Here is a 27,007-nt window from a genome sequence, read left to right on the forward strand (position 1 = left end):
TTCATCCACCACACTATCACAGTGTCATTTAAAAATGATATTTTTATTTCTTGTACTCATCTCTCCCATTTATTCACTCCAGACAGCACCCAGTGTGTGGACTGTCCAGTGGGTCACTACTGTCCATGGGGATCTGCCAATGCCCCGAGGGTCACGCCCCTCCCCTGTGAACCAGGGTACTACAACCCCCTGGAGAGAACGGGGCATGAGCTGAACTGTAAGCTGTGTGATGCAGGGTGGGCATGCCCTCTGATTGGACAATATAATGTCACTGTCCCATGCTCACAAGGTAGAGTTTTATATTATTTAAATTTTAATTTTATAATGTGACATTTTTATAATTTCTTTAAGCATGTATGTCCAGTTTAGACACTTGTTAGCAGTTGTTATGCATCTAAGTTATCTATCTTTATACTTAAGGTAGCTAAATAAAATTTTGCTACTTCGTATCATTAGTTGCATATTATTATTACATGATTAAGTAAAGGAGTCTTCATTAAAGGGACCATAAGTAGTTTTGTGATTTTTTAGTTATGAATGTTATTTATCATTTCTATCTAATAGTTACATTTGATTTCAGGCAAATCTTATCAGTTCTCCATCCAAAAATTTGTGTATGTGTGTGTGTGTATGTGCGTGCATGCATGCGCTGACATGTGTGTGTGTGTGTGTGCATGCAGACATGTCATTGTATACATTTCTCGAGATGCATGTTTAGTATGTGTGTATTGCCATGTTAATTTGTGTTTGCACAAGTGTGTACAAGTGTTTGGGTGTGGGAGAGAACGTTTGAATCTGTGTGTTGGTATGTTTATTGTGCTAATGTTCTCTTTGTATGTATGAATGTATGTATGCATGTACTGAATGTTTCTGTGTTTGTGTGTCTATGACTATGCATGTGTGTATATGTGTTATATGAACTTATCTCTATTAATAAATATCTGATACAAACAGGTTACTACTGTCCTAATGGCACCATTACCCCAGACCAGTACCCATGTAAACCTGGCACCTACACTGGCCGTACTGACCTGACCAGTGCTGAGGAGTGTGACCCATGTCCACCTGGCTTCTACTGCTCATGGGGGACAGGTAATGTTATCAGGATGACCACTGTACCTTGACACCCAAGGAATATTATAGTACATTCATAACTGTTCAGTTAAATTTTCTCAAATGTGCTGAGAAGTGGTGACATGGAAATGATACTTTGATTAAACAGATTTGAGCAGTGTTCAGTTGTGGAACAAACCCCTGTGCAGTTTCACTAACAGCAATAGAAAATAAAATTGTTGATACTGAGTGTCAGCTTGGTAGACATTTAAGAACCAATCAGTCTTCAATCAACTGTCCAAAAGTTAAATGATTACAAACTTGAGTCAAAGATGTGGCAGTGACTCTCAATCTCTATTATTTAGACTGGTGCCTTAAAATTGAAAATTAGTTATCAGTTTTTTTGCCTTATGCAGAAATATAACTTTTGTCACTTATTTTATCCTGTGAATAGAAATAAAATATGAAGGTATCTCATTTCAGGTGTGGACATCAGTCCCCCTCAGAACTGTATGCCTGGCTACTACTGTCCAGCAATGACCCCAACCCCTGACCGCTACCCATGCCCATCAGGGACATACTCAGCCAGTGCCAACTTGTCTGCTGCTGACCAGTGTACTCCATGTGATCCAGGATACTACTGTAATGGTCAGTGTTGTCACAACTAACACAATTGAAGTCACACCTAATGCAATTATGTCTGCTAGCATTCTGTCTGTATAATTCATGTTTTCCTCAATATTGTTGTTATGTTAAAGACAAATTACACCTACCACATTAAACTCACCATGCAAACAAAACTTTTCTTACCATTTAGAATAATGAGGTAAAAGGATTACTAACCAGCCATGATTAATGAGAAGTCATAAATAATAATAATCTTCCTGATCTAAAAAGCTCATTTCTTCAGGTTCTTTTCTGGAAGTTTGTCAGAAATATATCATGATATGAGAATCTCAGTTGAATGATTACTTTTCTCCATTGTAGGAGGAGAACCATGGACCAGTGGACCCTGCCCAAGAGGTTACTACTGCCCAGAAGGAACTGAGTACCCCACACAGTATGGCTGCCCCAATGGCACATACAATGATGTGGAAGGCCTTTACAATGAAACACAGTGCAAAACATGCCACCAGGGTACAGTAGATCTTAAAAATAAATTTATGCTCTCAAACATTTGAAAATTAATCAGAGACATTATTTTTTCATACCTGTTTCATGACATTCTATGCCAAGAAACTTTTACTGACAATCATGTCAGCAGTAAACTATTGTCATGAAGCAGATGACTGAAAAGAAGAAAATATGTGATAAACTGATAACATTCATATGGTACCAAGCAAATCAATGACATGTTATACCTATTTAAATTGCACACTGCTGGGATATGAATATGCTTTAGAAAAAGCTAAATAATATTATTAAATCTAATGCACCATATCCCTCTTCATTCCCACTCTGTTCCTCTAGCTATTATTGTTATTATTAGTATAAAAACAACGAATCTTTTTTCATTTCAGGCACCTACTGTGAGTTTGCAGTGAGTGATGTCACGGTGTGCCCCAGGGGGACCTTCATGCCCTGGGGTACCAACCTTACCAGTGGGGAAGTGGTGCTGGATTACTTCATTGGAGCTGGTACGTCTAAACCAGCTATACACAAAAAAAAACATTTTTATCTGCCTGCTCTAATAATATGTTCGGAGTCTCGCAGTCTCGCAGAATTATTCAAAAATTCACATGTATCTTATCATCTCTTATTTCATCTCATTTTTATGTTTCCTTGAGGCAATTTTTCACTGCAACCCAATCTGACAAGTGTATGCCATAAGAAAGACAAAATTTAACACAGAAATGATTGTTCAAATTTGGTCCATGAAGGTCGAATTTAGTAGGATGTCCCACTGTTTAATAAATTTCTCATCAGAAGTAGAAATTGAAGTTAATTATCATTAAAGCTTCACCAATTGAAATACTGAATAATACTAGTCAACTTAAATATTTTATATTAATGAATATTATACCTCAGGCATCCCTGCCCAGCGTCAGTTCTCCTGTGTGGACTGTGTGGGTGGCTATTATTGCTTGGAGAACACAACTACACCATTACCTTGTGGAACAGGATTTTATTCCAAGCCAGGGCAGTTTGAATGTACTGTCTGTCAAATAGGGTAATACTTTGCTTTTATTCTAGAATACCCCATGTAACATGGTTAAAACAGAACTGAAAAACTGCTTCTCATTATATGTTTATTGTTCAAATTCTATTACTCATATAGCGTAAATGTAAGACATTGGTTGCTAGCAGTATGTTGTTTAATCATATTCCAATGGTCAATTGTTATTGATGCATTGGTATTTAAGGTGTTTAGTGATTGTTTAAAAAGAATTGGATTTTTTTTACCTTAAAACAAACACAATTAAAAGAAGTTAACTCTGATTGCTGGTAACAAAGGATAATTTTATAATACCTTATGCAACAATCTCACATCAGGCCCATTGCACTCAGTTAGGTAAGGTCCAACATAAACTCAGATGTTGAATTTGTATGGTATTTATTGTATTTTTCAGACATTATTGTGACAATGAGACCACCTCAGAGACCATGATGTTGACAGAGAAGAGGTGTCCCGCAGGCAGGTACTGTCTGCCAGGACTGCACAGTGAAACGAATGCCTTAGACTGCTCCAAAGGAATGTACTGTCCTGAAGGTAGGGCTCACATAGTATGAAACACAATGTCTCATCTAGCACAATTGAGGCATTGTCACATCCAGTGCATTGCAATGTGTTTTGAACACAATGACTCAACTAATACATTTCAGAATAAAACCAGCTGTATGTAACATATTGCCATGTTCAGTGTTAATGGATATAGAAAATATGATCAATCTCTAAACTTCTAAATTACTTAACTTGTATTAACGTGCCATTTCAGCCACTGTGGAGGAGATCAACTGTCCAGTTGGCACCATAAACAGAGTGACCAATGGTCCTAACATCAGTGCTTGTGAACCATGTCCAGCTGGTTATTACTGTCTGGAAGGGGTGTTTGTAGAGAGTGGGATGTGTGACCCAGGCTACTATTGTGACAGTCCTATTACCAATGTGTATGGCAGCTCCCCAGCTTTGATTGGTCCATACGGTCCAAGACAGGTAGGTTATGATTTTATAAAATATGGCATTGCATTATGTTAATTAACTTGAAGTGAAAATAAACTCAAAACACTTTCTGGGGTAATAGATTTGTGCTATTCAGAAGGTCATGAACTTTAGGACACCTGCAGAGAAAAAAGACTGTATTCTGTAAATGCTATCCTGGAACGTATGAGCCATGCCTTTCTTGATGTACTTCACGTTATTTATAATGTACTTCGAATCCCGTATGAAAAAGTGATATTAATACATTTGATTTAAATCAATAGCTATATCTTGCACTTTCAATTTGATTCAACACATTTAATACAATAACATATGTCATCTTAGTAATTTATTGTATAAAATTATACATAAGTGTAATTTACATAAATGTAAAGTTTAAATTGTCATGCTCAACACATTGATATTTATTGTTTTACTCCTGTCCAGGCTGCCTGTCCTGAGGGAACCTACTCTAATGTGTCAGCCACTCCTAATGTGACCATGTGCTTGACCTGTCCAAGAGGCTACTACTGTCCAGTGGCTTCAATTGACCCTACAGACTGCCCCAGAGGGTACTACTGTGTGGACGGCTCTTCCAAGCCAGAGCCCTGCCCCATTGGGAGATATGGAAATAATACAAGTAAGTGACTGATGGAGGATGGGGATTTATCTTAGCTGATATCTTTGTGAATTTTCCAAGAAAATGTGACTGGATAACGATAAACAACATGGAATTTTCAGATTCAGTTTGTACACTTGCTAAGCAGTGATTGTTTGCTACATCCAGTCTGCTGTGTTTTGACCTTGATGATTAAATGAAGATTATATGTATCTCTTCTATAAATTCCTTTTTGTCAAATGCAATGGTCCTTTTTGTCTGTTGGTAATATTTTTCTTAATAGATACATAGATTGTGATACAGGTACACAACATCTGCCAATAAAACATACCGTTTTGTATATATTTGTATATATTTAGGACATCTAACACAATATTTCCCAAATTTCAGACCTAGAACAGATGACCGACTGCCGTCTCTGTGACCCAGGGATGTACTGTGATGCCCCAGGTCTGTTACAGGCCAGAGGCCAGTGTGATCCTGGGTTTCTATGTTATTCTGGTGCCACCACATCAGCTCCCAATGACAACACCACTGGGGTGATTTGTCCCCGAGGAGGTTATTGTACATCAGGTATGTGTATCCTCCACAGGAAGGTGAGAACATCTGTCAAATCCAGTCTGAATCTTGGCCAAGAATTACGTCAGGTAGATTGTCATCTGTTGTAAACAAACCTGAGATTGAATGGATATTTCAAGGCACTTCTGAGCCTAATATATACACAATACCATGAGAGATACCATCCAAGATGAAACATATCTCACTCTTAAACTAAATTATATGCCAAAAAAAATCAAATCTGACCAGACATAAAATTAGTTAAAAGGACTGACAAGTACGACCCCCTGATAATTTATTCCCCTTGTAATCTTCACTTCATATGTCAATATTTGATTCAGAATGCTTATGTTAACTCTTTCTGTAGCTACAGTTTTTTCATAGGATTTAAGATTTGTGACTGATCATTCTTTTTTCTATTCTTTTTTTAGGATCATGGGAGGCATTGCCATGCCCAATGGGGACCTACAGTAACGAGTCTGGTGCCACTACAATCCAGGGGTGCCGCGACTGTGATGAGGGCTACTACTGTTCCTCTGTGGCTGGAGGTGAACCAACGGGACTCTGCTGGGGAGGTTATTACTGCACAGGAGGGGCACATAATCCCAGGCAGCATATTGTAGACCAAGGTGAGTTAACACATTAATTTGAGCTTAAGTTTTACTTAGAGTCAGAATCAGGTGCAGAAAATATTCAAGGTCAGTATGTTTTCGCACTACCTAAAGTAATGTGAAGGAAACATTTAAAGGGAGTGTGCTTTTGTCTCATGATACAATACAGGGAAAATATTTAGATTGATGGAAATTTTGCAGTCAACCTACTAGTTGTGTATTGCAGTTGATCTAGTTTTCAGATTGACTGAATAACTTATCATTTTAAATAAAGTTCAGTAGCAGGGATTTAGCTAAAATATACTTAATTGGCAGCTTCCATCACTACCCAAGGGGTATGTTGAAACAAGCAACTAACTGCAGCGAACTATTTTACAATTTACGTATTCCTATTTCCAGGTTATTATGCCACAAATGGCTCAACAGCACAGACAGAGTGTGCCATTGGAACATACAATCCGTACTATGGGCAGTCGGAGTGCTTTGTATGTGATGAAGGCTTCTACTGTCCTGACAAAGCGATGACCAATCGGACAGCTTGTCCAGCTGGGAAGTACTGTATGAGTGGAAGCTATGTCCCCTTAGACTGCCCTCCGGGAACCTTTTCTAACATGTGAGTTGATGGGGATATTGGAGCCAGTCTCGTGTGCATTGTTTTAGCCTCAGTTTTAGTTTAGTTTCAGCCTGGTTTTTAAAGTCTTATTCAGAAGTAGTTTGCATGGTTAGTATTGGTTTTGATTAGCTAATAACTTGGTTTTATCCCAATTTCAGAAAATTTTGTATGAGTACTAAATTGTGACCTTCCCCTTAATTCAATTTCTATAAAGAAAATCATCACATGTGTATAAGAGTGGGATATAGTTGAGGGATAGGTGATAGTTATCACAAAATGTTGCTTTTGATAAGCAGTTACTCAGGAACTTAATCAATTAAGTACATAAAGTCATGTCAAATAAAATTTCTAAACAAACATACACCTAACACAGTCTTACCTAGCACAACACCATGTCCTCATTGTCTGTTTTTTCTCCAGCACCCATGCCACCAGTAGGGACAACTGCACCATATGCCCAAAAGGCTACTACTGCCGAGACAATGGTGCCACTGCACCAGCCGGTCAGTGTAAAGCTGGACACATCTGCTACGAAAGTGCACTGGACGATGACCCTGTCTTTAACAACGACACAGCAGGGAACAAGACTATTATCCTGTGGGGTGACCGTTGTCCAGCTGGTCACTACTGTCTGCAGGGTACAGCCGAGCCTACCCCCTGTCCCAGGGGAACCTATAACCCAGATAAAGGAGGTGCCTCTATTGCTGCTTGCTTAGATTGCGATCCTGGAACATATTGCGCCGCTGCAGGACTCACTCATGTGTCAGGTAAATGATATCCTGTTAACGTTTCTTTTATGTTTAAAGAACTGTTGATGTTTATTGACATTATTCAAATCAATCAGCATTTATTGACAAATTATGTAATTATGTAAATGGTAAACAATTATGAGTAAATGCTTTTAGTCATCCAGCAGAACTGAAATGAGAGAGAGAACTTACATTTGGCAACTGATGGACATTGCCTGAGACCTTTCACTAGGTAAATGACCTGGATGGAATGGTCACCTGATCTACTGTCATAGGGGATAGTCTCCAGCACCCGTCCCATATGTGCAAGAGGTTTATCCTGAATAATTATATATTTCAGGTCTGTGCAGTGCTGGGTATTTCTGTACGGGCGGAGCACATCTCCCAGAACCCCTGGATAACTCCACCACAGGAGGGATCTGCCCCCAGCACCACATCTGTGTTAATGGCACCGACACTCCAAGCCTCTGTCCTGCAGGTTACTATGCCAACAACACAGGATTGTGGGAATGTACGCTGTGTATCGCTGGCTACCTATGTCTTCCTGGACAGGCCCCTGTTTTATGTCCCAGAGGTAAGTACATCAACTGGAAATGCATTCAGTTTGTTAGGTCCATGTTCTTAGATCAGTGTTATGTTGCTGGTGTAAATTTTACCTCTGAAACACAGGGCGCATAAAAAGTTCAAATACATTCTTTTTCGGTCTGAAATTTTTTTTTTCAAGTCAAGTGTTAGATTGTCAGCATATGCTTATTTCTTGTTATCCAGGGTACAGGTATTAAGTGTTTCCACTGTTCTTTCTTCAGGTCAGTACTGTGAGGCCAGTACAGATATTATACCAGTGACTCAGGGTACAGCTTGCCCCAGGGGGACCTACGGGAACAGGGTGGGGCTGGCTGCAGAGAGCGAGTGCACAGACTGTGATGGAGGAGCATACTGCCTCACTACAGGTAATGTTTACTGTCTCTGGTTTTGGCATCATTGTATTAGCCTTGATATCTGGGAGCACAAATTGATTTGCAATACCCCTGTGTAATTCTGTATTGTTTGTTAATCATTGCTTGCTAAACTCTCCACTTAACTCAGTGGATTGCAAATTCTGTTCACCCCATGCCTCCTCTTTTCTATCTCGGCACACCTTAAGTACTTTGCCTGATGACATAATTGTAGGTCATGTATCTTAAATGAGGGGATATGCACTGTGTGTTGTTTGGACAAGCAAAAATGTAATCTTGCATATAGCAACACAAAATCTAAATTATACAAACATTGAGCTGATAAGAGGAAAGATTTACTCTTTAATATGTCAACTGTGTTTATTTAGAAAATTTTTGGTTATTGAAGGGGGCTGTGGAGATTCCAAATTTGTTTGCAGTTTCTTGATTTATGTGACATTATATTCATATGATATGTTTGAATATAGAGATGGCAGTAGGGGTTATACACTGGTAGCTGAGCATTATCAGTGCCTACTTGATGTATTAGCTTGCAAAATGTATAATCTAATGATATAAGCATAAAGATTACATTTTTATTTTTGGTATCAGTTTTTTTACTTTTATTATTGAATATGACAACAAATAAATATATTGCCAAAATTTTCTTAATGTCTTTGTATAATAGCTATTTGATTGCCATACTATGTTGATCTTATTATTATTATTATTATTATTATTATTATTATTCCAGGTCTTCAGAATGTGACAGGTTTAATCAGTGCTGGCTACTGGGCCTTGACCAGGGCTAAAGTGTTTGCCCCCGAATTTGACCCAGAAACCACTGCAGACTATGGGTGGTGTCCGAAAGGCCACTACTGCCCAGCGGGTACCTCAGAGCCAATACCATGTCCAGCAGGCTCTTATGGGTTGGTATTATTTAGACTGGTGTAATATATAGATGGGATCAGAAAACAATTCTGAAACTTGCTTATGAATTCAAGAATATTATGTTCGTTTAGAATAAATGATACCACTAGCTGACCTTCAGTATTTTCAATTTTACAGAAAATTAGTCTTCCATTTTTTCTTGGTTCTTTGTATGAAGCTTTTCTTGTTCATTGAAAATATATCTTTACATAAACAAAAAAACAATAAATGCATATTGATGATTGGTGTGAAACAAATTTCATTCATCAACAAATATTTACTTAATAATTGAGTGACAGATTGACTTGGTAGTCTCTTTAAAAGGTACAAAAGAAGAATGACATATAGGTAACTCCTGGAAGAAACTACACATTGAATGAATTTTCTGTCTTCAGGTTCAGCATCAAACTTGGAAGTGAGTCAGCATGTACATCTTGTGACCCAGGGACATTTTGTCCATCATTAAACATGACTGCCACAGGCTCAGCTTGTTCTGCTGGATATTACTGCATCAGAGGCTCCCCCTCTGCCACTCCAGTCAATGAAACCTATGGAGACATATGTCCTACAGGTATGGAAAGATGTCATTATTTTGATAATTAATATTTTCAGCTGTAAAAGTCCTGTAATTGTTTAATTTTTCAAACATCAGCTAAACTCAGAGTTATTCTTATGACTTCAATATTTCAATTTGTAACAAGTAACCTTCATCAGGGAATGAGGCTGCACGTGTGTTAAAAGCCTCTGTCGATAACTTGTTTGAAGGAACTGTTAGTATTGTTACTTTGAGTGCATAAAGGCTGTTAGATATTCAGCTTCAGGTTATGTAGCAAAACTTACTACAGACTCAGGTAAGTTTGTCTATCCAGGTGTCTGTTCCTTTAAATTCTCTGGATACATGCATTTAAAAGACGGACTAAGATTTCAGCTGACACTGCTATCCTGATCACAGTGATGATGCTGACTTGTACATGTTAATTGATTGGTGAGTCTTTCAAATGTGCACATCCAGAGAAATCAAGTCAAGAAATCAAAGTTTACACAAAAACTTACTGTGTCAGTTATATGAAATATTGTCATCATTCCATTTCATTACACAACAGGTTACTTCTGCGCAGTTGGCTCCTCGGCCCCACAGCCGTGCGTGGCAGGAACATATGCCAACGTGACAGGAACGGTAACATGTCCAGCATGTCCAGCTGGCTCCTACTGTCCAATCAACACCTCCTGGCCCATTGAATGTCCTGCAGGGTTTGCATGCCCTGAGAGCTCTGTTGATGCCTTTACCAACCCATGCCCCAGGGGGAAATACAGTAACATTACTGGGAGAAGTGCTGTATCAGAATGTTTGAGTTGCCCCCCTGGGTAAGTAATACAGGTATATTTATAGACCCCCCCCAATCTTTTATGTTTAAACTTCAATAATTACATATAATTTGATATGTAAAATGATTTTTCTTTGATTTCCTCTAATAGTTTTGTGGTTGGAAGTGACTCCTATTACCTTAGAAACATAAATGTAATCATTAAACAGAATAATATTTTTATTTGTAAGTCTTATCTATAGTTTAATTATGTTTGTGAGGGAGAGTCAGATGGGGGGAGATTCATTGCTGCAGTATTAGTACAAAGACAATCCTTATGTACAGTATACTAAAGAAAAACTTCATAACTCACTTTCCATTTGGATTTTCCCCTTTCTGTCATGTCAATAACACAGAAAGTATATGTGATATAAAAAGTTGATCAGATCATCCAACCATTAGAAACTGAAAACAATGCTGAAATGGTAGACCAATTCTTTCAGATACTACTGTGGAACCACAGGATTATCAACACCAACAGACCTTTGTGATGCAGGCTGGTTTTGTACTGGCGGTGCCGAGTTTGCCCAGCCGTCTGCCTCTGACCAGGGGGGTCAGTGCCAGCCAGGGTATTACTGCCCCAATGGAACCTCGGCCATGATACCTTGTGACCCAGGAGAGTACTGTGCTGACACTGGCCTTGCAGCACCCAATGGGCTGTGTGATGCTGGCTTCTTCTGTCTGAGTGGTGCCAGCTCCAATGCTCCAACAGATGGCACCACAGGTAGGTCAAAGTATTTTAGTTTATATTTAAGTAGAGACATTTGTTTAATATTTATATTCTTAACAGATTTCAATGATAATGAGATTATTATATTCATTTATATTTATTTTAAAAAAGTGACTAAGCAAAATAGCATACTGACTTGCAGTTTTCATTTTAATTTTAATATCATTTGTTGCATAACCTATTTTACATTGTACTTTGTAGAACAAAAAAAAAACAATTGTTAAAAATACTAAAAATGTCTCTGAAAGCTCCTTGTTTCCCCAAGGAAGAGGAACTGAGTCAGACTTCAGCAATATAGCTGCCATTTTTATACTGAATCCCAGAGGATCAATTTGTACATTTTAACAAGCACCCTGTGTCTCAGATGATTGATCTCAGTACATATAGTATGATATCATTTTCCAACATATTTGCAGGTAACGTCTGCCCAGCTGGTAGCTACTGCCCCTCAGGCAGCATCAATGGCACCCTGTGTCCCCCGGGGACTTTTATGAACAACACAGGCAGCCAACGGGTTGAAGACTGTCTTAACTGTACAGCAGGGTACTACTGTGGTGGATATGGCAATGTCTACCCCACTGGTCAGTGCACTGAAGGATACTACTGTCCAGAGGGCATGAGTGACCCCACCCCTGTCCTGTACCCATGTCCTCAAGGTAATAAATCTTAATTTATCTGAGACTTACATTTAAGGATTTTTAAAACAAGTGATATGATATTTGGTGTTGATTTCTGGAAATCTGAATTTGATAGATGCTGGATTACATACATTTATATAAATTTTCAGTGCTCACACAAAATGAAAACTAAATAACAAAAAAGATCTTCAACCATTTGAAGCACTTTGTAAAAAGTGACCAACTGGTCAATAAAAGTGTATTACAAAAACTTTGAAATGACTTCATACAGGTCACTACTGTGCCAGAGGAAGCCATGAGCCTGTCCGCTGTGTGGCTGGCTACTACCAGGATGAGACGGCACAGGGAGCATGTAAACTCTGCCTGGAAGGATTCTACTGTGACAATACCAGAGAGCCAGTGGTGCTGTACAACACCTCCTACTGTCCTGAGGGTAATATCCAACACTTAATGGAGTCTGAAAGGGAGGAAGAGGGGGAAGGAGTTGGGGCTTGGGTTTAATTGGTTGTATATCTGACTGCATTAATGTGGTTAATAAGTGAATACAAAAGTTAAGACCCGGGAGTATTACATTCAGGTTGTTTGCTTATTTGTTGTGGAGGGTTTTTTAAACAGGTATGACTATAATAATAAGTGTCTTTTGTTTGTATATTTTCTTTTCATCTTTGGATATTATTTTCAATTTGTATTCCAACTAGGGGCACTGCGTGTTTTTTGTTTGCTTCATGTTAGCATATTTCTTCAATATATCAAGGATTTTATGTAAATATTGGACAAGCAATTGATTTTGTTACAGTCTTCAAATGTGTAATACCTGTTTTGATAAAAACATTCCAGGTTATTACTGCCCCAATGGTACCCGGTTTAGCACAGAGTTTCCCTGTCCTAATGGTACCTACAGCAGTGTACAGGGCCTGAGGTCTGTGGGAGAGTGCACCCAGTGTGCAGGAGGGTACTACTGTGATGAACCAGCACTGAGCAACTATACTAAGTTGTGTAATGCAGGGTGAGTGTGAGTGCGTGCGTGTTTGTGAATTTACCTAATTTTATTTTAATATTAGCTGAAATCTGAAAGTGACAAAGTTTGACTCTGATCTTTGGTTTGGAGAATTAAACATACAACGTAGATAGATGAGATAGTGGGTTAATTACTAAATATTACTCATATTAGTTTTAATAAAAAGTTTATCATTGTTTTTTTAGTTACATAGAAATGTTATAAAAACAGTGCTCTTTACAATATTTGTATTCAATATATTCCTTATCTGGTCCATAATTTTATAGATGTCACTTGTTACACAAAAATCATATTATTATTGTTTTGTTATAATACACTCAGGTATTTCTGCCGTCTTGGAGCCAAGTCAGGAACACCTCTTGGGGAACCAAATGCAGATGAGTGTCCTGCTGGGTTCTTCTGTCCAGAGGGCAGCACTGAGCCACAGAAATGCCCCCTGGGAACCTTCTCCAGTAATGTCCGACTAACAGCAGCAAGTGATTGTTCAAACTGTACTCAAGGTATGTGTGTAGTATATATGGGATGGCATAGTTTGATGTGACAGAGTAGAATTTAAGTATTCGATGGTGAATTGTGTTTTTTGTAGTCTCTTGAGTAAGGAAAAAATCCATTTTCGTCAAAAGGTAAAAAAAAGTATCTAATTGGAAACAATTTTCTTTTTTTAAGGACTTGCAATATTCTTAGACTGTCTAGGGGAAATACTTGAATGTATTGATTTATATTACTTCATATCAATTATTCATATGTTACTAAATTAGGTGCATTTGATCATTAGATAAAGTGACATAAAAATGATAATATTGATTATTAAAGATACCATATATTGCTTTTTGTGTCTTATATAGATTTTTAATGTATTTTTGAAATGCTTTGCAAGTGTCATATTGACCTTTACTATTTTATTATTAGGCTACTACTGCAATGGACTCAACCTGACCACACCCACTGGTCAGTGCTGGGGAGGCTACTACTGTCCGTCCAATTCTCAAGCCAGCACTCCAGATTATGCACTATGTCCAGAGGGAAGTTACTGTATTAATGGAAGTTTTGTCCCAGAACCATGTCCACAGGGTAAGTGACTGTGCTATTGATTGTGATCTATGTCTTTTTTGTTTTAAGTACATGATGCTTATGCTTTTTTTTAATCCAGGGAGTTCAAATTATTATTTTCAGTTAATATCAAACAATTTTCCCATTTGGTAAATTTTACTTAGTGTATTTATGAAATAATGTAATACATGTACCTATAATAATAACCAATTCCATTCTAAAAAAAGAGAGAATAAAGAAAGAAAAAATACCCTGTGTATCACTGTTTATATCTGCCTATTCAGGTACATACTCTAACCTGACTGGCCTGGCCGCAGCCTCAGAGTGTCTCCAGTGCCCAGGGGGATATTACTGTGAGACCCCAGGGTTAACAGCCCCCACTGGACAGTGTGGAGAGGGCTACTACTGCCCAGTGGGGACCATATACCAGGAACCCAACACCACCTACTGTCCTGCTGGTCACTACTGTCCAGCTGGTGTGGCTGCACCACTGCCCTGTAGAAATGGAACACATGTAAGTTTTGTAGAGAGTGTGTTAGGTGTGACATTGGGTTAGCATTGTGGATGCGACAGGGTGATTATATGTTTAATGTGGGTTCATTGCAAGATTGCATAGATCATGAATGTTATAGTGAATAACGGGATATTCAATGACAGACATTTCTGAAAATATAAAAAATGGATGAGTCATTTTTATTATCTTTGAAAGCTGCCCTAGTGGGAAAGGTATATTGCATATAATTAACAACTTCTAATTAGGTATGCTTATGAAGGATTTGTTAACATTATAGATATGGATGACCAGTGAATATTTGGTTTTATCTCTAATACAGGTGAACTACACTCATGCTGTGAACTGCCTGCCCTGTGATGCTGGCTACTTCTGTGCTGCTGCCGGCCAGTCTGAGATATGTCCTGTGGGTTACTACTGTCCAGAAGGCACAGGACTGGACATCAAGTCTTGTCCAAGAGGAACATACAGTGACCAGACTGGACTTTATGACCTAAACCAGTGTAAGCCATGTCCAGCTGGTCAGCATTGTGATTCGGAGCATCTGGGAAGTCCATCAGGTGAGACAAGAATTGTGTTGTCACAACTAACACACTGATGTGAAATGGATTCGGATACCTTACAGTGTTAGGCATATCAAACTAGTTTTACCCACTCTGTATTCTGTCCTAACACTTGAATTTTGCTTCTTTTCAGAACAGTTTTCTATGGAAAAGCGTACCAAATTTTATATTGAAACTGTTTGATCAATAAAGATCTTTTCTGTCACTTCAGGATTAAATTGTTTCAGCTGCTTTGCTTAACACACTTGAATATAATAAATACATTTATAATTTCTTACATATCTTATAAAATTTTGACCATTGCTTGCACCAAAAATTAGGCTACAAAAAAGGATATTCAATATTCAATTTTAAAAATCGCCCTCCTTTAGGTAACTGTGCCGCTGGCCACTGGTGTATTATTGGAGTTGATCGACCCTATCCTGATGGTACCAACCAGACTGATGCCATTAATGAGACCTGCTACGACTGGAGACAACTGGGCTATGGTGGACGTTGTCCAGTTGGTCATTACTGTCCACAGAGCAGTCAGTATCCTGTGGTCTGTGCCAACGGAACTTATGCGGATGAGGAAGGGTTAGAGGCTTGCAAGACCTGCCCACAAGGTATGGGTTAATTTTTAAATTTCTTTATTTTTTATATTTGTGAAATTGTATTTTAGACCCTTAAAACTAAATTTGTTTTGAGTACAATGTAAACCACCAAGTTCCTGTGTAGCATCAATATATTATTATGAGATAATACAGGTGCATCACAAATTTGGTTAATTATATCAAGAAGGACTACATAATAAAAAAAGGGGGGTAATGGATGGTATTATGGTATTTTTATCATTGGTTTACAATTTTTATGTCTTTAACAAACTCATTTTTCCCCAGGCTATTACTGTCCATCTGGCACCACGAACTATACAGACAACCCATGTACATCTGGCTACTACTGTCCAAATGGTACCGAATGGTGGAACCAGTACCCATGTGCTGCAGGCACATATAATAATCAGACTCTCAGGACAAGAGTGGAGGACTGCCTGCCATGCCCTGGTATGCTTTATACTGTTTCACTAAAAACACCGTACAACTTAACACAATGAGATGTATTATTATTATTATTATGGTGAAGGCAATATCCATATGCCTACCTCATCTTGGTGGTATATGTGGCCATCTTAATACAGCAAATAATAAGTGTTGTGTAAACATACTCTTTGGTGATCTTGCTACCCATTTTTTGGACACAAATGATGTGAACTTTTTGATTCAAACATTAAAATTTCTTTCTAGACACTTCAGTCTTTTTTCTCGAAAAGATATGAATTATGAAGATTACATCACTGTGTGAAAAATTAATATCCATTGAATCTTTTTATTTACAAGATGGTACAATGAACAAGTTGTTGTACTCTTTTTTCCCAGGTGGGTACTACTGTGAAAGAGAAAGTCTCAGTTACCCCAGTGGTATGTGTATGGCAGGGTACTACTGCTCTGGAAGTGCAACTACACCAACGCCATCTGGAGTGGGTGGTAATAACTGTGTGGCTGGATATTACTGCCCCGAGGGTTCCACCTTCCCTACCCCATGTCCTGGAGGTTATTATTGTGAGGTAGACATGCTGAATGCCACATCTGGCCAGTGTGATGCAGGGTACTACTGTACTGCCATGGCTGTGGTGTCCAATCCTACTGATGGGAATGTGACAGGTTAGCCAAATTACTTCTGCTGCTTCATTTGGAATGAATGTAATTGGTTGATAATTTTGTTTTTTCTGATTTACTTTCTATCATGAAATTTGTGTTGGTTTTGTTATTTGACAATAGAAAAGAGCTTTTACAATATGTTAATAACTGTAATATATGAGATATGTTTTCTGGTTTGAACTTGTCAAATAAAAAAGAGCAGTTATAAATAGAAGGTTTACTTAATTAAATATTTCAATTTTAAAGCATCCACTTTAATGCTAATTCACCCATTTTAGTACTGGTAATGGTTTAACAATGATTGGCAATTTATATTAAAATTGAATGAGTATTATATAAAACAATTATATTTATTACAATTTCAGGAGACATCTGCCCCCAGGGTGCATACTGCCCTCTAGGGAGTGATTCCCCAACACTATGTCAAAATGGCTACTTCCTCAACAGCACAGGGAACGATGCATCCAGTGACTGCATTAGCTGTACCCCTGGCTGGTACTGTGCTGGGAGTGGGAATGCACTGCCCACTGGCCAGTGTGCTGCTGGCTACTACTGTCCAGGTGGTCAAGACTCTTCACAACCCACTGGGTACAACTGTACATTAGGTGGGTGGTTTCTATTTCTTTGATTTTTTTAGTTATTTCTTTATTATAGCGATGTTTATTTTGATGCGATTAAGTAAAAAAAAATGGTCCTCATGTGTGAAAACAGAAATTATCAGTCATTTTAAAAGGAACTGAAGTTTTTTAAACTCATCAAAGACAATAATGGAATTATTGACTTTGTTTTGAATACCGAATACCATAAAATATTCGTTTTTGATAAGTAAAATTTTCAAGTGGTAGTAGCATTATAAAAGATAATGTCCAGCAATTTTCACAAAGATATACCTTTAGTCTACATATGACTTCTTAAGGTTACTTAAATCCTATTCCATTGTATTATATTTACATAATTTATTTCTGAAACTCCCAATCATTAATAATCTCATTATGAACCATTCCTCCCCAGGTCACTACTGTCCATTGGGTAGCTCGGCCCCTCTGCGCTGTCCATCTGGTCAGTACCAGGATGAGTATGGCCAGGTCAACTGTAAGCCATGTCCAGCAGCATATTACTGTGATAACACCATGGATCCAGTGGTGTTGTACAATGACACATATTGTCCAGCAGGTCAGTGAAGTGAGAAAGTATAATATAAATTTAGAATTCACAATGTGCTGTTGTTAATTTTTTATCTTATTAAGGACTTTGATCTTAGTAAAACTTTCATAACATGTATGATTATGTAAAATATATGAAATATTTAAAAGATCCTTAGGTATGAATTTCAAATTGATTATATGAATTAAAAATGTCAGATTTATTCATGCCATGCTTTTTCTCTTCATAGGTTTCTACTGTCCTGGAAACACCACCCAGGCCTATGAGAACCCCTGCCCGCGTGGAACCTTCAGTAATCTCACTCACCGCACAGATGTCAGTGACTGTCAGCAGTGTAGTGGTGGAAGTTACTGTGAGACTGAGGGACTGGTGGAACCCACGGGCCTGTGTGCTGCAGGTGGGTGGGGATGATGGAAATAACATTTTGTTGATTTAAATGTTGATGGATTGATAGTGTCCTGTTGTCACATATTGTGAATAGTGTGCCCTTGAGGACTTGAGGAGCAATTCCTTTGGTGACTGTGGAAAAAACCTGTCCTACCACAGAAATTGAAGATGCATTTCTTATGTTGAACATGCTATTTAAACATACCTTGCACAATTAAAATTGAAGAAAATTAGTTTTCATAAGAAATTTGCTGATAGATCATTTACTGCTTCTTTACCATTTTGAAAATTAATTAATGTCCAGGAAGTAAAGATTTTACAAGCAGTCACAAATCTCATTGCAGTATTTTAACAGTGTAGATGATTGTCTGTTGTCATTTTTGTTTTTGCCTCGTTATACCTTACTTTACCAGAAAATCATTAACCCTTCTTTAAACGTGCATTGTCAGAATACATATAATTAATTTTTTCCAGGTTACTACTGTCGATCTGGCTCCAACAGCTCCACACCAACTTACAGTAACGATGCAGACGAGTGTCCAATTGGTCACTACTGTCCACAAGGCAGTGCTGCCCCTTTATCCTGTCCACCGGGGACATACACCAACGCCACCAGGCGGCAGTCAGTGGAAGAATGCAGCAACTGCACTGGTGGTGTCTTCTGTCCATCCTGGAACATGACTGAGCCAGGTTCAGAGTGTCAGGCTGGTAGGTCGTGGTTTTAGTTTCTTGTGTTCTTTAGATTTTAAAGGTGACAACATTTTGGAGAGAGCAGCAAAATGAAGATGGCTTTTTACATCTAGTTAGTTGAAGTCTATTTGTTATATCTATGTCAAATAAGAAAAGGAAAACCAAATCTAATGGAGAAAAATATCATTGGGCACATATTTTCATTCTTTCAAAATATAATAAGTTTAAAACATGACTGTTTCATTGATTAGAACATAGTGAAACAAATCTGTGTGAGGTAGAAAGACAATGATATATAAGATGTGAAGTATCTTATTGTAACTTTACAGGCTATTACTGCCCCAGTGGAGCCAGTGTGGCCACACACATCCAGTGTGATGCAGGCAGTTACTGCCCCCAGGGGTCAGTAATGCCCACACCTTGTCCTAGAGGGACATTCTCCAACACCACTGGACTAAGCCTAGAGAGTGAATGTACCAACTGTACTGGAGGATATTACTGCCCAGATACTGGTAAGTCAGGACAGTGTGTTAGGTGTGACATTATTTGTGTAGGATTGTGTTCAGGGCAGTGTGTTAGGTGTGACATTATTTGTGTAGGATTGTGTTCAGGGCAGTGCATTAGGTGTGACATTATTTGTGTAGGATTGTGTTCAGAGCAGTGTGTTAGGTGTGACATTATTTGTGTAGGATTGTGTTCTGTGGAGTATTTAGTGGATCATGATATTGCTGTGACATGACTATATGCTCAGTGCAACAATAGTTGTGAATAAGATCTAAATATTTATTATGAAATCAGTTCAGACTGAAATGTTTAATATAAAATACTGCAGAGTTTTGAACTGCCAAGAGCTATAATCAACTGCCAAGAGCTGTGACTAGAAATGGCCAGAATGTGTCAAATATCTCATATTACATATTAAAACATAATGATAGGATAACAGTTACTGTGATTTTGTAGTTATGAATTAATACTGAAAAACTGCCTCTCTCTATCAGGCTTGACCGCAGCAGAGTTACAGTGTTGGGGTGGCTACTACTGCCCTGAAGCAGTGGCTGTCCCTAATCCTGTGGAATACATATGTCCAAGAGGAATGCATTGCCCCAATGGAAGTGCCATATATCAGGTATTGACAGTAGTTAGGGTTTAAGATTGTGGGGTTGAGATTACTATTGGTACAGAATTTTTTATTCTAATTGATTTTTTAACACTAGGAAAGCTTGTGATGGTGTATGTATGATATATGGCTTGAAGGAAAATTGGCTGTTTTTCAAGGTGGATATATTTGAATATTGATTTTTTTAACTAGATTTTTTTCATTTATTTATTTGTTTTTATTTTATTTATAATTAATTTAGTATACATTTTCATTAGATTTTTTTAAATTTCAAATTGTAAACATTCAGAACAATAAACCCTATTATCATGTGCCTTTAGGAATGTTCTGAGGGAACCTATGCCAATGACACTGGAGCCAGCAGCTGTGACACCTGCCCTCAAGGCTACTACTGTCTCCCAGTGCGGCCACATAATGCTTCTCTCAATGCCCAGCCATGTCCAGCTGGCTACTACTGTCCAGCAGGTATGATTGTTGCTAAATTTAAAGATATTTTAAGTAGTAAATTTAAAGATATTTTAAGTAGTATTACATGACGCATTTCTTACTTTTTTCTTACTTTTTTTACTTTTTTTTTAAGACATTTTCCTTGAAAGTTACCTTGCAAACACTTTTCATTATGAAGAGATTGAAATATTTGGCAAAGAACACATAATATTAGATAAAGATTCCATTAATTATTAATAGTAGTGAAAAATCATTGTTGGGATGTCCGAAGCCATTGGAAGCCCCATGGCATCAGTTCAAGTCTTAAATGAATTGATTTGTATTTAAAAAAAAAACAGAAAATGAACTCATAGCAATAAGCACATCATGACAAAATTATATTTTTTAAGATAATGATAATGCTAACTTTGGTCTCCAGGTACTGGACTAGACTGGCAGTCATGTCCAGCAGGGACATACAGTGACCAGCAGGGCCTGTATGATGTCAGTCAGTGCATCTCATGTACAGGTGGTCAGTATTGTCAGGGAGAACATAACACAGCCCCCACTGGGAACTGCTCAGAGGGTAAGAATAGCTGGACACTAGCACAATTTTGTGTCTTCTCTAACACAATCTGATGCCCCTTGTGTAAATATATGAGGACTCCTCTTATATAATGCAATATAATTGGTAATTATTTTAATGGGGAAGACAATATATTATATAGCACTATATCTATAGGAATATGTTGGTTCAAATAGTTTGGTACATAGCCCAGTGAGCGATTGGAATTTGCGAATTTTCACACAAGGGCAACTTTTTGTAAGGTATCCATTTTGTTAACTATAAGATAGTGCCACTCAAGTATATGTTCACAGTTAATTTAATATTACAACTCCAATTTGATCTTTTTACTAGGTTACTACTGTCAATCAGGAGTGGATCGCCCAACACCTGGAGCAGACAACAGCACCATCAACTGCACATGCCCAGACCAGGCCACCTTCACAGGTATAGGGGGCGTATGTCCTCTTGGACACTACTGCCCTCTAGGGACCACAGTGGCTCAACCATGTAATGCTGGGACATATGCTGACATGGTCGGCATGCCACTGTGTACTGTATGTCCTCAGGGTTTCTACTGCATGGCTAATGCATCCGAGTTCCTCAGCACTCCTTGTCCAGAAGGTAAGTTGTCTTGGATGTGAAAGCCATCTATGTTTCTGTTGAATGATACTATGAAATGATTTTAATAATAACCACTTGAGGTGTTTAACCCTATTATATGGATTTTTGCATAAATTATTTTTTAAATGTGGTTCTTAAAAAATTGGAGGTAAATCTTTTTAAATGATAATGATTTTATAAAACTGTTCATTGACCTTTCTTTTTCAAATTTCAGGCCACTACTGTCTGAATGGCACAGAGCACCCCACCCAACACAAGTGTCCACCAGGGACCTACAACAACCTCACACAAGGGACATCTCTAGCAGACTGTCAACCCTGCCCAGGGGGATGGTACTGTGAGGGTCAGGGTAACCCCCAGCCCACAGGACAGTGCCAGGCTGGCTGGTACTGCACCAGTGCTGCTACCAACTCCAATGATACCATCAATGGTGGACAGTGTCAGCCAGGATATTATTGTCCTCTGGGTATGATATGTTATGATTTGGTGTCATATGATCCAAATAGTTGATGATATTCTTGAAGTGAGGGACAGGCAGGCAATGGCTCGCATGTGAGAATGATATCATTTACGTTGCATCAGCACCTGGCTCTCGATGGCTGAAGCTAAGTTGCATGAAAACAGTAGAATCATTTGAATTGTAATTATTTTTTACTTGATAATGATAGCAGAACAGAAGTGAAGTTACTTACTTCATATTAAATTGGCTGCTTCAGGTTCCCAGGCTCCCTTGGATTGTCCAGGCGGTCAGTACTGCCAGACCCCAGGGCTGGACACCCCCACTGGACTTTGCTCCCAGGGCTATTACTGCATGGGCACATCCTCCTCCCCAACCCCCACTGGAAACATCACTGGGGACATCTGCCCTGCTGGGTTCTACTGTGAGGTGGGGTCTCAGTGGCCGACACCCTGTGCCCCAGGGACCTACAGCCCCAGTGTGGGCAATATCAATGTGACAGACTGTGTGGCTTGCAGTTATGGGGAGTACTGTGCTAACTACAGTATGGTGGAGACTTCAGGTAAGACTGCAGACGGTGGTACTGATATTTTAAACATTACCAAGGAATTAAATATTTGGAGTTGTTGTAAGATACTGCTTGTTGTGAGAGTTAATGGTTTGTTTACAGAACAACTTACACAGTCAAAAGTTTTTATAGTGAAAATTCAAGGTTTTTCATGGTCAAAAGGGTGGATAATTTTTTAAAAATTTAAAGTGTTTATGGAATTGGGTTCTTTTCTGGCATACAACCAACAAATATTCTATTTCCCATTTTGTTCAGGTAACTGTACAGCAGGCTATTACTGCCCACAAGGAGAGCGGACACCTGACCCTTACCTGTGTACTGTTGGTCACTACTGTCCAGAGGCCAGCTCAAGCCCTGTACTGTGTCCAAGTGGAACCTACCAGGACCAGACTGGTCAGTTTGGATGTAAGACATGTCCTAGTGGCTACTACTGTGATAACAGCTATGGAGTTGTGGTCATCAATGAAACCATCACCTGTCCAGCCGGCTACTACTGTCTGGATGGTAAGTTTCGTAATCATATTATCTTTAATTTTTTGTTAATATCCTTGGAATTAGTTCTTTAATTTCTGTAATTATTTTTAGAGTTTTTTATTCAGCAAATGGCTTTAATTTTTGAAAATTGTACAAAATGTCAAGTTATTGTATTTAAGTGATTTACATCTTTATCGACTAAAATGAGTATGGCAAATACCTTTTCATGGTGCCTTTATCACTTAAACCCCAACTACCCATAATGAGTAATGCTACTTTAGGGCTTAGTTTTTAATGAACAGATTATGTCATTTTAATAAGAAAAATGAATGGTGATATTTCTCATCCAGGTACACCAAGAGCAGACACATACCCTTGTCCTCTGGGAACTTTTGGCAATGACACAGGTTATAACAGCAGTGACAACTGTAGTCCTTGTTCAGGTGGAATGCACTGTAGCATTGTGGGAAGGACTGCACCAGTTGGCCTCTGCAGCGCGGGTTACTACTGCAGGCAGTATGCAGAGTCTGCCACACCCAATCAGACCACAGATGCTAATGTCTGTCCTCAAGGTTGGTGTTTATGTGTCACCTGTTATAAACTGGTAAATTATCATATATATCAAAATTAATCAAAACTGATTGATTTTAAAGTGCTGTACTGGAATTTCAAAATATGAAAACCACAGCTTTATTTTTTGGGAACATATTTGATTGTTGCTATTAAAAGTCATTTTTAAGTTGTATCATGTGTTTGTAGTGCAATCATTTTATTTTTTTCTGAAGGAATTCTCTCGAAGTTTTAGTGGCACTTAATTTTTTTCTTAATCATCTAAAGGAACAGGTAATCATAAAACTTAAAATGTCTCTTTAGGCTCGTATTGTCCAGAGGGCACTGCTGAGCCAGTTCCATGTCCACCAGGAACATTCGGTGGCACTGATGGGTTACGTAACAGCTCCGAGTGCACCCCCTGTCACCCTGGCATGTACTGTGAACAACAGGGACTGCTCAATGATGAAGGTGAGATATGCCCCTCTTATGCCTGTATTTGTAGAATGGGATTTTTCTTTGAATATCAGTAGATGATCATAATAAGAATAATTGTTGTTACTTTGCTATCACTGGCTCTTGATTATTATGACTATCATTTGATTTTTGGTCATAATGATGATGATGAAGGAGAGATTGATGAAATAAAATGATGAGGAACTAAGAAAACATGTATTACCATGTCCAGAGACAACATTAACTTGTTGTAAATGAGTTTCTCACTATGCGATCTCTCTATAGGTGACTGTAAAGCGGGCTATTACTGTGAGGAAGGGTCAGTATCTTCCAGAAGTGCCTTGTGTACCTTGGGTCACTACTGTCCAACACAGACAGCTGTACCTTTCAGGTGTCCACAGGTGAGTTAGAGAAAGGATCAGTATTGTCCACCTTGGATCAGTCACCTCTGTCCAACACAGAAGCTTTGCCTGTTAGCTGAATTTATCACATTAGCATAGACCAGGGAATTATATCGTAGATGCTTTAATTCCCTGCATGGAGAGAAAGAGAAAAAGAGAGAGATTCATTACCTCAAAGGTACTGAAATATGAATGTAACTGAATGTAAATTACATACGATATGAATATTTTCAGAATATTCACTAAAGATTTTTTCTGTACTTCAGGGCACATTCAACCCATACTATGGTCTAAACAGCAGTGAACAGTGCACACAGTGTACTCCAGGCCAGTACTGTGGTGACGAGGGACTTAATGTGACCTCTGGCCCCTGTGAACCAGGATTTTATTGTCCAGGTGGCCAGAATGACTCCAGACCAGCAGACTACCCCTGTCCAGAGGGTCACTACTGTCCACTAAACTCTTCTCAGCCCACGCCATGTGCTAATGGAACTTACATGAATCATACTATGGCACCAGAATGTTATATTTGTGATGCTGGATGGTGAGTTGGTGCTATTGTTATTGTTTTTGTTGCTGTTAAAAACTTTGCATGGCTCTCTTAGGGCACAATAGAGGTTAGGTTGGGTTGTTATGGTGTTACTCTTAAAATATTGAGAATATCCATTTACTGCTGTTTATAGCCACCCATCTAAACATGGGATTGTTATTTGACATTTATATCCAGATTTAGTAGCTTATAGAATTTCTTTAATTCATTTATTTTAAATTTTCTCAAAAGACTTGTATGAAAACACTTGTTTTATTCTCTAAAGATTTCCAGAAAAGTTTATCTTTTTTAGAGATATCTTAATCAGTACTTATCAATTAATATTTCTATCATGCTGGTAGCAAATTATTAATTATTTGAGCCCTTTTTCTTACCTCCAGGTACTGTCTCCATGGTGACCTAGTACAGGCATGTCCAGCTGGCTACTTCTGTCCAGAAGGCACTGGCATTGACTGGCAGCCATGTCCATTTGGTACCTACAGCAACCAGACTGGACTGTCCAGCACTGACCAGTGTACCCCTTGCACAGGGGGCTATTACTGTGACCAACTTGCTGCCACGTCCGAGACTGCCCAGTGTGATGCAGGGTACTATTGTGAGTATGGAGTGGACAGAGCAAGACCAACTGGAATTGCCAATGCTACACTGACCAATGGAACATGCCAGATGCCAGGTGAGGAAATGAACTGATATGAGTTATAGTTTATTAATACTTTGAAATGATATTCATAATTTCTAAGAACGAAAAAAGATTTATTTCAAATAGAAAATAGAATAGCACATGGATAATTTTTAGAGTAAGCATTACTTGTGAAGTTTTTTCAAATTGAAATTAAAATCAGTTATACAAACCATCCCAAATTAGACTTTTATATAAAATATTTAAAGAAATTGAGTGTAGAGTACATGTGCAAATTACTTTGAATTAGTTTTCTCATATGTTTTATCTACTGCAGGTGGAGAGACAGGAGTTGGCGACATCTGTCCCCCAGGTAGCTACTGTCCCATTGGTACCACCCACCCTCAGGCTTGTGGTGCCGGTACCTTCAGCAACGAGACGGGACAGGCTCTCTGCCACCAGTGTCCAGAGGGATACTATTGTCTGGAAGGTAATCAAATGCTGCAGTTTCACTGAGGATCAGTCTAGAAGAAAAGGGGACATTTGAGTGGCATCTGTATTGCTCACATTTTGTGGGATTTTTGAGTAACTGTTATGTATTTCCATTGTTTAGAAATTCTTTGCATGCTTATGTTTAGTGTGTGTTATTATATTTGGAAACAAATCAGTTTATATGAATTTAGAACCTTTTGTTAAATAGTATTACAATTTAAATTATAAAGTATTGAATTACCTAGATCTAATCTTACAAAATTTGATTTCTTTCCCCTTAGGTGCTGTGGTCTATGAAAACACCGAGTGTCCACCAGGTCACTACTGTCCAGCTGGAACATCATCTGCCTACCAGTACCCCTGTCCAGAGGGCTCCTACTATAACGCCACAATGGCCCGCTCTCTGTCTGACTGTCTACCATGTCCAGGTGGTCAGTATTGTGAAAGACAGGGACTGGACTATCCAACTGGACTCTGCTCACCAGGTATATTTTCTTTGATTTCTAGTAAAATATCTCATAAAGGCTTTAAATCAAAATCTGTATAATTGAATTTTATTGATTATTGTTTGATAAACTGATAAATTTTTACCCCATTCATAGGTCTTTCAAGAAATTTCAATATAGGGCACCGTTTACAAAATTTTTGCTTAATTATCTTTTTCTCAGTATTTTCCTTTCACTTAATTTG

At 38.4% G+C, this 27,007-nt stretch overlaps 1 protein-coding gene across 2 annotated transcripts in view; it reads left to right on the forward strand.

Annotated features, from left to right (window-relative positions):
- LOC106181652 (uncharacterized) overlaps positions 1–27,007 on the forward strand; it is an 89,613-nt gene that overhangs the window by 19,006 nt on the left and 43,600 nt on the right. For both annotated transcript variants that reach the window (XM_087007281.1, XM_087007282.1), the window contains exons 18-65: positions 83–289; positions 955–1,092; positions 1,537–1,701; positions 2,041–2,190; positions 2,574–2,690; positions 3,082–3,223; positions 3,624–3,763; positions 3,990–4,207; positions 4,640–4,832; positions 5,202–5,384; positions 5,801–5,998; positions 6,380–6,593; positions 7,014–7,360; positions 7,683–7,916; positions 8,149–8,292; positions 9,032–9,206; positions 9,603–9,778; positions 10,311–10,572; positions 11,015–11,295; positions 11,718–11,957; positions 12,211–12,372; positions 12,777–12,945; positions 13,279–13,457; positions 13,867–14,028; positions 14,292–14,521; positions 14,841–15,078; positions 15,453–15,686; positions 15,960–16,124; positions 16,497–16,781; positions 17,144–17,383; positions 17,790–17,951; positions 18,172–18,339; positions 18,804–19,037; positions 19,349–19,531; positions 20,018–20,145; positions 20,457–20,601; positions 21,002–21,148; positions 21,482–21,751; positions 21,966–22,217; positions 22,468–22,770; positions 23,032–23,280; positions 23,601–23,822; positions 24,124–24,270; positions 24,541–24,656; positions 24,923–25,200; positions 25,587–25,879; positions 26,163–26,315; positions 26,599–26,802. In XM_087007281.1, coding sequence (XP_086863407.1) covers positions 83–289; positions 955–1,092; positions 1,537–1,701; positions 2,041–2,190; positions 2,574–2,690; positions 3,082–3,223; positions 3,624–3,763; positions 3,990–4,207; positions 4,640–4,832; positions 5,202–5,384; positions 5,801–5,998; positions 6,380–6,593; positions 7,014–7,360; positions 7,683–7,916; positions 8,149–8,292; positions 9,032–9,206; positions 9,603–9,778; positions 10,311–10,572; positions 11,015–11,295; positions 11,718–11,957; positions 12,211–12,372; positions 12,777–12,945; positions 13,279–13,457; positions 13,867–14,028; positions 14,292–14,521; positions 14,841–15,078; positions 15,453–15,686; positions 15,960–16,124; positions 16,497–16,781; positions 17,144–17,383; positions 17,790–17,951; positions 18,172–18,339; positions 18,804–19,037; positions 19,349–19,531; positions 20,018–20,145; positions 20,457–20,601; positions 21,002–21,148; positions 21,482–21,751; positions 21,966–22,217; positions 22,468–22,770; positions 23,032–23,280; positions 23,601–23,822; positions 24,124–24,270; positions 24,541–24,656; positions 24,923–25,200; positions 25,587–25,879; positions 26,163–26,315; positions 26,599–26,802 — 9,642 coding nt within the window. The remainder of the gene's footprint in view (positions 1–82; positions 290–954; positions 1,093–1,536; positions 1,702–2,040; positions 2,191–2,573; positions 2,691–3,081; positions 3,224–3,623; positions 3,764–3,989; positions 4,208–4,639; positions 4,833–5,201; positions 5,385–5,800; positions 5,999–6,379; positions 6,594–7,013; positions 7,361–7,682; positions 7,917–8,148; positions 8,293–9,031; positions 9,207–9,602; positions 9,779–10,310; positions 10,573–11,014; positions 11,296–11,717; positions 11,958–12,210; positions 12,373–12,776; positions 12,946–13,278; positions 13,458–13,866; positions 14,029–14,291; positions 14,522–14,840; positions 15,079–15,452; positions 15,687–15,959; positions 16,125–16,496; positions 16,782–17,143; positions 17,384–17,789; positions 17,952–18,171; positions 18,340–18,803; positions 19,038–19,348; positions 19,532–20,017; positions 20,146–20,456; positions 20,602–21,001; positions 21,149–21,481; positions 21,752–21,965; positions 22,218–22,467; positions 22,771–23,031; positions 23,281–23,600; positions 23,823–24,123; positions 24,271–24,540; positions 24,657–24,922; positions 25,201–25,586; positions 25,880–26,162; positions 26,316–26,598; positions 26,803–27,007) is intronic.

This window comes from Lingula anatina, chromosome 2 (assembly GCF_051362555.1).
Source record: "Lingula anatina isolate TDL-2025a chromosome 2, LinAna3.0, whole genome shotgun sequence".
Classification (NCBI taxonomy): domain Eukaryota; kingdom Metazoa; phylum Brachiopoda; class Lingulata; order Lingulida; family Lingulidae; genus Lingula; species Lingula anatina.